The 15,379-nt window shown below is 45.1% G+C and overlaps 1 protein-coding gene across 1 annotated transcript in view; it reads left to right on the forward strand.

Annotated features, from left to right (window-relative positions):
• LOC143930410 (zinc finger protein 692-like) overlaps nt 1-7,182 on the forward strand; it is a 111,151-nt gene extending 103,969 nt beyond the window's left edge. The window contains exons 11-12 of the mRNA XM_077454714.1: nt 1,145-1,244; nt 3,897-7,182. Coding sequence (XP_077310840.1) covers nt 1,145-1,244; nt 3,897-4,308 — 512 coding nt within the window. The 3' untranslated portion in view covers nt 4,309-7,182. The remainder of the gene's footprint in view (nt 1-1,144; nt 1,245-3,896) is intronic.
• The last annotated feature ends 8,197 nt before the right edge of the window (nt 7,183-15,379 follow it).

Genomic DNA, 15,379 nt, shown 5'->3' on the forward strand with positions numbered 1-15,379 from the left:
CTCACACGTGTAAAAAAATCTTGATTTTGCAAAGAATTGTGGGATAAAAAAGACAACTTTATGCCTCTTACTAAATACCTTGGAATGTCTTCTTTCCAAAAAGGGGTCATTTGGGGGGTATTTGTACTTTTCTGGCATGTTAGGGTCTCAACAATTGAAATAGGCCGTCAGTACTTCAGGTGTGATCAATTTTCAGATATTGGCACCATAGCTTGTGGACTCTATAACTTTCACAAAGACCAAATAATATCCACCAATTTGTACTTATTTTTACCAAAGATATGTAGTAGTATAAATTTTGGCCAAAATTTATGAAGAAGAATTACTAATCTGCTAAATTTTATAACAGAAACTAAGAAAAATTCATTTTTTTACAGAATTTTCGGTCTTTTTTCTTTTATAGCACAAAAAATAAAAAAACACGATTAAATACCACCAAAAGAAAGCTCTATTTGTGTGAAAAAAAGGACAAAAATTTCATATAGGTCCAGTGTTGCATGACTGAGTAATTGTCATTCAAAATGTGAGAGCACCGAAAGCTGAAAATTGGTCTGGTTATTAAGGGTGTTTAAGTGCCCAGTGGTCAAGTGGTTAAATGTCATTTTGTTCAGGGACTGTTCTAAACACGGGAAACACGTGGCACACTATAGACACCCCCCGGCACGATATTTAAAGGAATATTTCACTTTTTTTTTTTTCACTTTACTCATCATTAAGATCAGTGCTCCCGCCAAAACGGCCATTTTTAAAAACATTTTAGGCATTGACCCATGTCCCCTGGGGCAGGAGCCAGGTCCCCAAACCCTTTTTAGGACAGTATCTTGCATATTAGCCATTCAAATTAGCACTTTTTATTTCGAACGTTCGAGTCCCATAGACTTCAATGGGGTTCTAAAGTTCGTACGAATTTGCGGTCCGTTCGAAAGTTCTGATGCAAACCGAACTGGGGGTGTTCGGCTCATCTCTAACCAGCTGTACTGGATCTGATGCTTCTGACCTATGTGACTTTCTGTATATACAGTATCTAATGTCCATGTACTGTGTCATTGTTAACTTCAATACTTTAATACTTTTAAAATAAAACCCTATTTACTGTTAAAAAAAAAAATGCTTAGTAGGTTCCTTGCTTGTGTTTTCATGTCAGATCGGAGAGATTTCATCTGTGAATTCTGCGCCCGGGCCTTCCGCAGCAGCAGTAACCTCATCATCCACCGGCGTATTCATACTGGGGAAAAACCACTTCAGTGAGTATTTACTATGCCTTCTATTACCAGCAGACTACCAAACACGGGCAGAATGTCGGCTGCTTTTTTTTAAACTGGCAAATGTCTCCCGACATTCTCCCAGCACAGGCACATTTTTAGATATAAGAGGGTGTCCTACTTGTAATTGCATATATAATTTGGAAGAGTGAGCATGTAAATGCTGCCAGATCAATTCTTATTTAAACCACTAGTGTCCCAGCTGCTAGTGATCTATTTGCTGCTGTTTGGGGGACTGGATCTGATCTCTACTTACTGGATTTTGATCCCTCATGAAGAAAAAAAAGTGTAAGAAGTGCTTTTAGGTCTTTTATTACAGAGATTGAAAACACCCAAAGAAGAGGTTCATTCCTCCTAAGCACTTTTTAGCCTTGCACCCATTTGTGGATCCAGCAGTGTCTCACAACCAGCATCCTGATGGAAGATGCACCTGTCTTCATAAACTCCACCAATGCGTGGTTGAAGGGCCCTCTCTAGAGTTCTGTTACCACTTAGGGCTCCTGCTTTTCACTCTTTTCTAGCTGTGACCTTGATTTTCTAAACAGTGACTGACTAGTCTAATTATTGCAGCTGATCCCTTGGTCATAGAATGTGTGGGACAAATGGCTGCAGCCCTTAGCTAAATGTTTCTGATATCATTTCGTCTCCACATATGAAGAACACTGTTCATTCAACATGTTGGAGTGTGGAACCTGCATCCAAGAAATACTTTGCATGGCCTTCAGGAGACAATGTCTATTGGGCCCTACCTTGGATGCCACAGTTTGCAAGAGCACCCCAAATTAGCTCAGTGCCCCATATGAGAAGGTTCACCCCTCATTGGAGGTTTAAAAAAGTCCTTTTTGTTACTCCTTGCCAACTCCAAGTCTATACCCAAGCCTGGCACCCAGTCTACCTGCAATGCTTTGAAAGCCAAGTCTACCAAGCTCTCAAGCTAATTTTCGTTGGTATGAAGGTGGGCCCCTACTTTCCAAAGTGGGGGGACATCTGTTAGCCTTTGTGGGCACTTGATCATAGCCACCTTTGAGACAGTCTAATTTGCTTAGTTTTACTCCAGACAAATTCTCTCCTTTCTACAAGGTTGGTTTGGACCAGCATTTGGTCTTTAGCACTTTTAAGGGTCTGGTCTATGCTCTTGCTACCTTGTTCCAAAGACCATTCTTTTCCCATTCCTTTGTTGGCTGCAAATAAAGGATGTTACAATAAGTAAGGCAGTCCTACTAATATACAGTATCTCACAAAAGTGAGTACACCCCTCACATTTTTGTAAATATTTTCTTCTATCTATTCGTGTAAACAACACTGAAAAAATGACACTTTTCTACAATGTAAAGTAGTGAGTGTACCGCTTGTATAACAGTGTAAATGCGATGTCCCATCAAAATAACTCAACACACAGCCATGTCTAAAACGCTGGTAATTAAAGTGAGTACACCCCTAAGTAAAAATGTCCAAATTGGGCCCAAAGTGTCAATATTTTGTGTGGCCACCATTATTTTCCAGCACTGCCTTAACCCTCTTGGGCATGGAGTTCACCACAGCTTCACAGGTTGCCACTGGAGTCCTCTTCCCCTCCTCCATGACGACATCACAGAACTGGTGGATGTTAGAGACCTTGTGCTCCACCACCTTCCGTTTGAGGATGCCCCACAGATGCTCAATAGGTTTTAGGTCTGGAGACATACTTGGCCAGTTCATCACCTTTACCCTCAGCTTCTTTAGCAAGGCAGTGGTCGTGGTCGGCAGTGGTAAAAAATAAAAATCGCATTAAGCATTTATTGATTTTTATCGTGACTGCAACATTATGGCGGACACATCAGACATTTTTGACACATTTTTGGGACCATTGTCATTTATGCAGCAATCAGCGCTATACAAATGCACTGATTCCTGTGTAAATGACACTGGCAGTGAAGGGGTTAACCACTAGGGGGCAGTGTAGGGGTTAAGTATGTCCTGGGAAGTTATTCTAACTGTGGGGGGAGGGGGCGTGGCTACGTGTGGCACGTCACTGATCTCTGCTCCCGATCACAGGGAGCTATGATCAGTGACACTGTCAGTAGGCAGAACGGGGAGATGCTGTTTACATTAGCATCTCCCATGAGGCGATCGTGGGTATTGCTGGCCGCCTCTTAAAGGGCCATGTACAGGTATATTAATTTGCCTGTACGAGCCCTTCTGCCGATGTATAGGGGCGTGAGGCGGTCGGCAAGAGGTTATAGTCCATCTTATGATGACAAAAGCACTCAGTCTTGCCATACTGTACTTACAGGTAGAGTTGCCACCTCATCCCTTTAAACCCAAACACATATGAATTACACAGGTTCTGTGGCTAATTGAATGCAGGTAAGGCACTGAGTTTAATTACCACTTTAATCAGCCACAGAACCTGTGTAATTAATATGTGTTTGGGTTTAAAGGGATGAGATGACAACCCTACGTACAGGGGATAAAAAGAGGTCCTGTACTGTAATACCTATACCAAGCAAATTGTGGCTCCAGGCTCCCAGAGTAGCTAGTCATGTACACATTTGGTCACATGAGCCAGCCAAATAACATCTCTGTCTGAATCCTGCTCTTCCCTTTGTGTTCATAAGCCCTCTCTAAATAAATGTTCCTCCTCCTGTCTTCAAGGTGTGAGTTCTGTGGGTTCACCTGCAGACAGAAGGCCTCCCTGAACTGGCACATGAAGAAGCATGACGCTGCTGCTTTGTACCAACACCCCTGTGAGATCTGCGGGCAGCGATTTGAGAAGAAAGACAATCTTGCTGCTCACAAGAGTCGTAAGCATCCCGAACCACGTGAAGGAGCTTCACAGCCCTCCTTCGAAGGTGATGCTACCTCTGCCGAATATTCCAATCAGACTGAACTGGCCCTTAAAGCGGATTGCCAGGAGACTCTGACCGAGCTGACAGCTGTCTCTGAGGAGAGCATAAAAGAGACCGTCTTCCCTGAGTACCTAGAGCTAACAGAGGGTGTACAGGAAGCCCAAGTGACAACGCAGGCTGCAGGCAGCACTGAAGTATCAATGGTGATTATCTTATAAGGGCTGCTGCATCCTGTATTGTCCATAGTAACTAATCGTGATGCATAGAAGAAAGGTATATAGAATAAGCTAGCCACACCTGCCAATCAGATTTTAGCAGTTCTTTTACCCTGCAGATGATGGAAAGTAGTCCATTACTTCCACTCTTGGTTCGTCTAATTATATGGAGTCTCGAATATTACTTGGTTCCTTGGCCCAACATATTTTCATATTAACAATGTTCTTTAAAAATGAACAGCTTTCTTTTTCTGAGAAAATAGTACATACGGAAAATTTACATGCAAGATTTTATTAAAACTGCTTCCATATACAGTGGAACCTTGTTTACGAGTAACATGGTTAACGAGCGTTTTAAAAGATAAGCAACTTTTTTTTTTCTTTTTATTCTGACTCGGTTTGCGAGTGTTGTCTTGCAAAACAAGCAGAATTAAAGCTAATGGGTGGAGCAGCACCGCATTTGGCCAGAGGTGCAGAGGCGCTGGGGACACTCGGAACAGTTCGGAGCCATTCGGAAATACTCGCAATGACTCGGAAATACGTTCCTGAGTGTTTCTGAGGCTTTCTGAGTTCAGCCAAGCTGTCTCCAGTGCCCCCCCCCCCCCCCCCACATCTGGCCACTTGTAATAGAAGTCAATGTGGAACGAATTATCTTCGTTTCCATTGACTTCTATGGGGAAACCCGCTTTGATATGTGAGTGCTTTGGATTACAAGCATTCTTCTGGAATGGATTATGCTCGTAATCCAAGGTTCCACTGTAATGTAATCATACATATGTGTGTATGATTGCCTTCAGATGAAGAAAAAAAAAGCCTTGTGAAAAGATTATTCTGACAGCTTAAAGCGGAACTTTACCCATAACAACTTGATTAAAATAATGTTCTTTAGCAAGGAGCATATATTCACATTAATAATTATGCTACCAAAATTAGTGGGTGCTGTAAATTGCCTCCAGTATAGTTCCTGTTTCTTCTTGCCAGATGCTGCCATTTTGCTGAAGCCCAGGACCCCTGAACAGCAGTAAATCACAAAGCAGAAATAAACCCATTGATTTACTCGTTTCACAAAGCAGTTACATTCGTGGAATGCTGGGAATGTAACTGTCATATTTCCCTGTGTCCTCAACCAAACTGTCAAACCATCAAATGGCTGGTGTCATAAATGATCACATGTGCAGCACCATGGTAGTTACAGATCATACAGAAGCAGCTTCCAAGTAAAAGACAGGAGGGTTTAATTAAACGTTAAGGCTGTCAGCAGATTGGCCTCTACAAATTAGTCACAATGCCTAAAAATAGAGAGCAACTGAGTATGTGCAGAGCAGGGTGAGACAGTGTATTATTGGATTTTAAACAGTACAGACAGTCAGACACTTATTTTTTTTTAATGCTTTACGTGCAAAAGCGGTCAGCCTGAAGTGATCTAGCAGTACTTAATTTTCTGACTAATTTTCCACTTCAAAATAACAGCTTTCGATGCACTTAAAGCGTATCTAAACCCATCGATTTAACAATTTAAAAAACAGTTACATTCCCTGTTCTCAACCAAACTGTCAAACCATCAAATGGCTGGTGTCATAACTGATCATCATGGCAGTTGAAGATCAGAGGCTACAGATGGCAGCTTCCTTGGCTGAAAATGATAAAAGGGCCAGTTCACATCATCGAAACGCAGTCCAGATGCATTCCAGATGCTTTTCTGCATGTACGTTTTTGATGCATTCTGGTGCATTTTTGGTGCGTTCCAGTGCATTTTTCCCCCTCTTTTTTCTTCTTTCTAAGGATGTGTGTGTTGCACTGCATTTTTGTTGCACTTTTGATGTATTTTACCATGTTCCAGTACATTTCAGTGCAGAAAAAATGCAGCATGTTCTACTATTTTTTCTGGAACTGGAACGCACTGGAACTGACCACACTAGTGTGATCTATGCCATTGAAAACCATATAACCTACAATCTGTTTTTTATGCAGAAAAAAATGCACTGGACTGCATGTGGTGTGAACTGGCCCAAAGGGTTTAGTTCCGCTTTAAATTTTGTAAGATTTTTCCCAGGCATACTAACTGTGACTTTAAATTACACGTTTTTTAAACCCCAATTTCACCTTCTATTAAAATATGTTAATTACCCCCTCCCCGGTGGGAGAATGGTGTCCCGTGTCATTGAACCACTTTCTGTAAGCTGGGGGTGTCATAAAGCTGACTTGGGCATTAAAGAAGAAATTGTGTTTTTTGATCAGTTTAATGCTTTTGTAAACATTGACAAGATTATAAATTAGTGTAGATGTAATTTTTGTATTTATTTGTATAAAATCTTTATTTTTGAAATAACATTGCAGGGTGCATCGATGACCCAGTAAAAAAAAAGCATAGTGGGTTATTTAATAAGAAATGGAACATGTACAGTGGTTTTGCATGTAATTTCTTTTATAATTGCCAAGATTAAAATAACATTTTAGAAAATATTTTTTTATCTGATAAATGTGAAGTATGGCATAGGAGTACATTCTGTTTATATGTGCATCCAGCAGGTAGAGATTAACCAGGCTTTCCTTATTGGCTTTGTTGATTAAAATCCTTTTGTGTATAGACCTCAATAACTCAAGATTAAAATGTATACACAGACCTAAATGTACCAATGGGGTTGATTTTACTTAAAGCAGCAGTAAACCGCTGAAACCCCTCCCATCAGTACTGCTAATCAGTGACACCTATCAGTGCCCATCAGTGCATCATCGTCAATGTCACTTATCAGTGCTGTCTATCAGTGACACCTTTCAGTGCAGCCTCATCAACGCACATCAGTGAAGGAGAAAAATTACCTGTTTTCAAAATTTTATAAAAACCATAAAAACATTTTTGTTTTCTTTTTTTCAAAATTGTCTGTCTTTTTTTGTTTAGCAAAAAATTAGAAAATCAGTGGTGATGAAATACCACCAAAAGAAAACTCTATTTGTGTGGAAAAAGCGATAAGCATTTCATTTGAGTACAGTATTGCACAACCGCGCAATTGTGATTCAATCTGTGGAAGCGCCGAAAGCAGAAAATTGTCCTGGGCAGTAGGCAAGTGGTTAAAAGTATTTTTCTTAGCCCTTGTACACACGGTCTTACATTCCACCGGAAAATGTCCGATCGGACTGTGTTGTCGGATAATCCGACCGTGTGTGGGCTCCATCGGACTGTTTACATCTGAATATCCAACCGACAAAGTTTTAGAGCTGGGCTATAAAACTTTCAGACAACATGATCCGATCGGACTTTGTCCGATCGTTTGCAGAGAATTCCGATCGGACAAAGTGCCATGAATGCTCAGATCAAATTCCTAGACCAAAGCTATTGGCTACTAGCCTGAACGTAGTCCCGTTGTAACGAATTAACGTCATCACGTTACAAACGATCGGATTTTCTGACAACTTTGTCTGACCATGTGTATGCAACACCAGTTTCGGACAAAATCCTATGGATTTTGTTGTCGGAATATCCGACCGTGTGTACAAGGGCTTACTCTCTAAGTCCTCATTTCAGAGAAATTCTCCTGCCCCCTGCTTCTGACACCCTGTTATCCAGACAATAAGCAAAGGAAAATGTTGCCAACAGGAAAAAAAACAGCAATAAAAACCTGACACATCTCTCTCTACAACGTATATACAAAACAGAGAGCTTTGGCTAGAGTTGGGCTTTAACTCCCCAGCATCTACCAAAGAATGAAATACCTGTTTTAGCTGGAGGAACCTTTTAACGGTATGTTACAGGTCAGAGCAGTGTGATGTGAAGGACAGCGAGATGTTAGACCCCCCCACCCCCCTCCAGTAGGGTACAGCTCTTGATATAGATCCATCAAAGATGGTTTTAGATAGAATGAGACTAGAGGCAGGCAACAAAAATGGGATAGAGTTCTGAGGGATAAAACAAGTCAGGAGAGACTTCAAGAAGTCTGGAGGAAAGAAGGGAAAAGGGGAGGCACAATTGCAAGCTTTAAATACATCAATGGGGTAAATAAGGTTCGGGAGGGCAGATCACGATCAAGAACACATGGACATGACCTCAAACTAGCTGGAGGAAAGTGCACAATTAATCTCATAAAGTACTGTTTTCCTTAAAGAGTAATTGATGCATGGAATAGGTTTCCAGCAGAGGATGCGAGTCAGACAACAGTAAGTGAATTTAAACTTGTTTGGAACAAACCTCGATCTATACTAAGACAAAAATAAAAATAGCAATAAAAACCCCAAAAACATGCATAAATAAAATAGTGGAGCAGACTCGAAGGACCACTTGGTCTTTTTTTCTGCTGTCACTCTTCTATGTTTCTAGCTACAATCGATATATGAGTACAAGAAACATCTACTGTAGATGCTCATTCGATTCCCAGCTGGTGATATAACATCTCTTCCATCCTGTTCAGCTGCATATGTCCAGATTTTCTTCCCCTATCTACCACTAAGCCTGGCAGGACACTGTTTACTGTACACTGTCAGCACATGGACGGACACTATAAACAACCCTAAGAGTCATGATCATGGAAGACAGATGGACTTCCCACTGGGATACCACACTGACCTCAATGACCAACCACAATCCACAAAACATAAATAAACACAGGAAGAAAAGATAGCAAGACACAGCTGGGGGGGATAATGGGATTGTTCTCCCTGGAGGAGAAAGTTCTGGTGCAAGGGACTGCATTGTCTCTGAAGATGGCCATAGACTAGTGATTGGCAACTCAACTGCACCTATTGACATCACAAAATGGTCACAGATAATGTTCAGTATATATAATGCTAGAGCATAATGTCAGAGAGTAGAAACATACTAGAAAAGAGGATGGCCAAAGACTGTGGACATTGCACGGGTTCTACAGATTTGTTTAACACGTGAAACATGCTGCAGAAGATGGTGAGACTGGGGACATATTACAGGAGGCTAGTACAGATCATTTACTGTATAAAGACAAAAAAAGAGGGCACAAACGCTTTGTGCTTTAGCCCAACACTTTATTAAAGGGTGACAGACAACATATTATACTCACCAGTGGAGGCTGGTGCTCACATTTTTTGTGTGGGGGGGGGGGGGGGGGAGCACAAACATACTGAAAAATTCAGAGAAATACTGAAACAAACATCAATTGCAGCCACTGTGCCATCAAATGCAGCCAACTGTGCCCAGAAAATTCAGCCACTCTGCCCATCATATGCAGCCACTGTACCCAGCAAATGCAACCAGCTCTGCCCATCATATGCAGTCACTGTGTCCATCATATGCAGCCAACTATGCCTATCATATGCAGCCTCTGTGCCCACCATATGCAGCCAACTGTGCCCATAATATGCAGCCAACTGTGCCCAGAATACGCAGTCAACTGTGCCCATCATATGTAGCTTCTGTGCCCATCAAATTCAGTCAACTGTGCCCCATCAGTTGCAGCCTCAGTGCCCATAATATGCAGTCATTATGCCCAGCAAATGCAGCCAACTGTGCCCCATCAGTTGCAGCCTTGGTACCCATAATATGTAGTCACTATGCCCAGCAAATGCAGCCAACTGTGCCCCATCAATTGCAGCCTCTGTGCCAATAATATGCAGCAACTGTGGCCACTGCCCACTCGCCCACCAGCTGTCTGCCCAGCACTTACCCCATTGTGGTAACGGGTCAGGCAGCGAGCTGTGGGACGGTTAGTGTGGCGATGGCTTCTGTGTTTTCTGTGAGCGTCTTCTCCCTGTTCTGCTCAGCGGCCAATGGGATCGCCTTTGCCTTCAGCCAATTAGGTGACCGGTATTACATCTGTGCCTCCTGATCGGCTGAGAAATATTAATTTGCTTTGCTAACAAACCTGGGAGGACTGCGCTTGCAGTTCACCTTTTTTGAAGCCTATTAGAGCCTACACCCCCGCCGCTGTAATTCAGGCGCTCTGGATCTGAAAAGGGGCTGAACGCCTGAATAGGGGATGGCTACAGTGGCCATGGATAGATGTATGCAATGCATGCATCTATCCATTATACACAGCGGAGGTGGCTGGAGAGAGGGGGCAGCGCCATGTGCCCTTAATGGACGCACCACCACTGATACTCACCAGCCAAATGATATTAAATCATATCAGAAAACAGGATCCAAAAACATCCTCTCTCCATTAGCAGCGAATGTGTGGTAGAAGAAGGGTTTCACAAGGATGTTGTCATCCCCACACCGGAGAGCACACGTTTGTGGATACTGTGCTTTTTGATATGCCTTTCATTTTATTTGGCTTGCGAGTATAACATGTTGTCTGTCACCCTTTAATAAAGTGTTGGATTAATGCCCTAGGCATTTACACCCTCTTTGTTTTTTGTCTTATAAAGCATTGGATTCCCCAATCTGAAGAGGACAGCACTGCCTTGATCATCCAGTTCAGGTTTAACTTGAGTTTCATATTCAAGGTGTCCCCTGATTTTTGAGCGTTGAAGTGTCAAGTTCCTACTTTCTTTGTTGTTAGAGATCACTGCTATTACTTATTTACTAATCAATACTGTACTATTTACTAATCAATAGCAGTACGGACTGCTGGGATCCAAGGGCTGCCCAAGTACCAAAGATGGGGAGATGAGATGGTACAATCCAACCAGTTGAATAGATCTCATTGGTCAGATAAAGGAACACCCATTAAATAATTTGAGAGCAAAATGGCCCCATGCAAGGACCAGGCTTTTTTTTGTTACATAATGATTAAACAACTTTTATAACTAATATTATTATTATCATACAGGATTTATATAGCAGCAACAGTTTGCACAGGATTTCTTTTTAGAGCTGTGGAAATTAACAAGTAATTCCTCTTTTAATCATTAATGTTTTTGATCGATCAAAATTCTTTTGATCGGTACTCACCTCTCCGCCGCCTTCCGGGTCTTCAGGTACTTTCGTCGGAGTTCCGGTGACGTCACGGACATCAACGTCACCGGACTCCGCCCACCTTCCCCAAGTGCCGTCTGCTAACGAAGGGAAGAGGGGAGGAGTCCGGTGACGTTGAAGTTCTAATTGAACGTAGCGCGTACGGGGAGAGATACACATGACGTCATCCGCTGCTGCCCTATGGAACTAACACGATTGCTGGCTTTACATGCTGTGTTTTTATCATCTTTATGTAGGGGTGCAACGGAGCGTCACTGATCCATGATCCGAACGGGTCACCCTGTTTGGATCGGCACATGCTGTGATCCGTGGAGTGCTCTGCGGCTTTGGCCTTAGGAAAGGCTGCGGCTTCGGCCTAGCTCCGGAGCGGTGGCCATCTTGGTGCACCCATCGGCCGTTTACAATGTGATCGCTCCGTCAAATGATGGAGCGATCACTTGTAAACAAAGCGGCGTCATGATGACGCCGGTGTTGTAAAATTTCCTGCGACCTATGAAATTCGCTCACCCCGTCACTTCCGGTGCGGCTCCGTCACTGAAACAGCTGACGCAGGGCCTGTACCGCGAATGCGCCAATCCCCTGCCATTAACAGCGCATGCGTTGTATATTTATTTTCACGGTGGAGAAAAATTCTAGCCTCAAGTAGGCGGAGACTTGCGGGTGGGCGGGCAGAGCTGAACAGATGGTTAGAACGTCAGCAGCAGCCCCGCCCCCCCAAGATTTTCTTCACTGGTCAAGAAAAATTATGGCTTCAAGCTGTATTAGCGCATGCGCGGGATATTTGTTCAGCGGTCGACCAAAATGATGGACTCAAGCGGGCGAAGACTTGCTGGGAGGGAGAGATAGAGCAGAGCTTAGAGAGGGGGGCGGAGCATGGAGAGGGGGACGGGGCCCCGTGCATAGCACTGACTACATATACAGTACATTGTTCTGCCAATAAATACTCCTCACTGCGCCCAGCAAACACCACCTCACTGTGACTAGAAATCGCCACCTCACTGTGCCCAGCAAACGCCACCTCACTGCGCCCAGCAAACGCCACCTCACTGCGACCAGAAATCGACACCTCACTGCAACCAGAATTTGCCACCTCACTGCGCCAAGCAAACGCCACCTCACTGCGCCCAGAAATCGCCACCTCACTGCGCCAAGCAAACGCCACCTCATTGCGACCAGAAATCGCCGCCTCACTGTGCCCAAAAAATGCTGCCTCACTGCGACCAGAAATCGCCACCTCACTGCGACCAGAAATCGCCACCTCACTGTGCCCAGCAAACACCACCTCACTGCGCCCAGAAATCGCCGCCTCACTGTGCCCAGCAAACGCCACCTCACTGCGCCCAGAAATCGCCGCCTCACTGTGCCCAGCAAATGCCTCACTGTGCCCAAAAAATGCCCCTCACTGTGCCCAGCAAGCGCCACCTCACTGTGCCCAACAAACGCCACCTCACCATGCCAAGAAAACGCCTCACTGTGCCCAGCAAATGCCTCACTGCACCCAAAAAATGCCGCCTCACTGTGCCCAGCAAACACCTCACTGTGCCCAGCGAACACCGCCTCACTGTGCCCAGAGAACACCGCCTCACTGTGCCCAGCAAACGCTGGCTCACTGTGCCCATCAAACGCAACCACTGTGCCCATAAATTACCGCCACTGTGCTATCAAACACAGCCACTGTACCCATCAATTGCTGCCAGATTGTCAAGCCGTAGCTGTGCTCCCTGAGGATATGCTGATCACCCATCTGTGCTGCTGGAGGGAGCCCAGACGGGTATAAATGAGGGACCTGCATGTCATGGTAGTGAGACCCTCCCATATCCCACTCCATCTTTCCCGAGAACAGGAACCCCCTTCCAACCCCCCCCCCAGGAGAGGGAACCCCCCCCTCTGAGGACAGGGACCCCCTCCCCCCAAGACAGAGACCCCCTTCTCCCCCCTGAGGACAGGGAAACCTTCTCCCCCTGAGGACAGGGACCCCCTTCTCTCCTGGGGACAGGGGCCCCCTTCTCTCCTGGGGACAGGGACCCCCTTCTCTCTTGGGGACAGGGACCCCCTTCTCTCTTGGGGACAGGGACCCCTTCTCTCCTGGGGACAGGGACCCCCTTCTCTCCTGGGGACAGGAACTCCATCTCCCCTGGGAATGGGGACTTCATCTCACCTAGGGACCCCATCTGCCCTGGGGATCAGGACCCCACCTCCCCTAAGAACAGGAACCTGATCACCCTGTGTGCGCCAACCTCACTGCCCTGCCGGCCATGTGTCCTGTGTGAGGGCCCTCCTGTGACAGCTCTTATAAGGACTTCACCCCACTGTGTGATCCCTCTGTGTCCAAAACTTACACGGGGAACCCCTCTGTTTGCTCCCCCTACATGTCTGCAAACTCTGACCCCCACCTGTACCATTTCCACATCCACTGACTGCCTCCTGTATCCTGTGCACATGTTCCGACCCCCTCTTGTACCATGTCTGTAGCCTCTAGCCACCTCCTGTGTCCTGTCTGCAATCTCTGACTATCTCTTGTCTTTTAACGTGTCTGCAGTCTCTTAGGGGGAGTCTGGAGAGGAATCAAGAGTGAGAGCACGGCCAGGATTGGGATTACGGGAGGAGTCAGATGTGTATGGACTGTGGAGAAGAGACTATAGAATAAAATCCAGAACCACCAACCTGGAGACGTCTAACTGAGCCCTGCACGCTGCACTGGAGAGGAGGTCAGTGACAAGAGGGCACTCATATAAAGGTTTCCCATCATCTCAGTAACACCCCCCCCCCCCCCCCCCAGTGTATTCACTCTGCGGAAGGTGGTCTCTGGTCACCAGAGTTTCCCCCCCCATAACATTTCCCGGCATTCCCCTTTACATCAGAGTCCACAGGATTCTTCCCCAAGGCAAAGGAAAATGCTACAGAGCATGATCTAAGGAGGAACTCTGATGTAAGGGGTGCTCTGGTCACCAGAGACCACCTTATATCAGAGTCCACTGCATTCCCATTTACATCAGAGTTCCAACTTACATCAGGGTCTGCAGCATTGCCCTTTGCATCAGGGTTCGCAGAGTTCCCCCTGTTAGATTAGAAGGGATGTAGGCACAGAGACATGTTCAGAGTACACAGAGGATACATGGGATAGATTAGAAGGGATGGAGACATACAGACATGTCCAGAGTACACAGAGGATACATGGGTTAGATTAGAAGGGATGAAGGCCCAGAGACATGTCCAGAGTACACAGAGGATATATTAGAAGGGATGGAGACCCAGAGATATGTCCAGAGTACAAAGAGGATACATGGGATAGATTAGAAGGGATGAAGGCCTCCTCTGTTTTCTCTGGGCCTCCATCCCTTCTAATCTATCCCATGCATCCTCTGTGTACTCTGGACATGTCTCTGGGCCTTCATCCCTTCTAATCTAACCCATGTATCCTCTGTGTACTCTGGACATGTCTGTATGTCTCCATCCCTTCTACTCTATCCCATGTATCCTCTGTGTACTCTGGACATGTCTCTGGGCCTCCATCTCTTCTAATCTAACAGGGGGAACTCTGCGAACCCTGATGCAAAGGGCAATGCTGCAGACCCTGATGTAAGTTGTAACTCTGATGTAAATGGGAATGCAGTGGACTCTGATATAAGGTGGTCTCTGGTGACCAGAGCACCCCTTACATTAGAGTTCCTCCTTAGATCATGCTCTGTAGCATTTTCCTTTGCCTTGGGGAAGAATCCTGTGGACTCTGATGTAAAGGGGAATGCTGGGAAATGTTATGGGGGGGGGGGGGGGGCTCTGTTGACCAGAGACCACCTTCCGCAGAGTGAATACACTGGGGGGGGGGGTGTTACTGAGATGATGGGAAACCTTTATATGAGTGCCCTCTTGTCACTGACCTCCTCTCCAGTGCAGCGTGCAGGGCTCAGTTAGACGGCTCCAGGTTGGTGGTTCTGGATTTTATTCTATAGTCTCTTCTCCACAGTCCATACACATCTGACTCCTCCCGTAATCCCAATCCTGGCGGTGCTTTCACTCTTGATTCCTCTCCAGACTCCCCCTAAGAGACTGCAGACACGTTAAAAAACAAGAGATAGTCAGAGATTGCAGACAGGACACAGGAGGTTACCAATAAAGGAATATATAGAAGAGCGCCAAATCAGTAAAAAGTGCATTTATTTTATACAATTAATAAAAGTCTCACTTACATCC

Source organism: Lithobates pipiens, unplaced genomic scaffold (assembly GCF_037356315.1).
Source record: "Lithobates pipiens isolate NorthernLeopardFrog02 unplaced genomic scaffold, aLitPip1_a1.2 Scaffold_25, whole genome shotgun sequence".
In the NCBI taxonomy this organism is placed as follows: domain Eukaryota; kingdom Metazoa; phylum Chordata; class Amphibia; order Anura; family Ranidae; genus Lithobates; species Lithobates pipiens.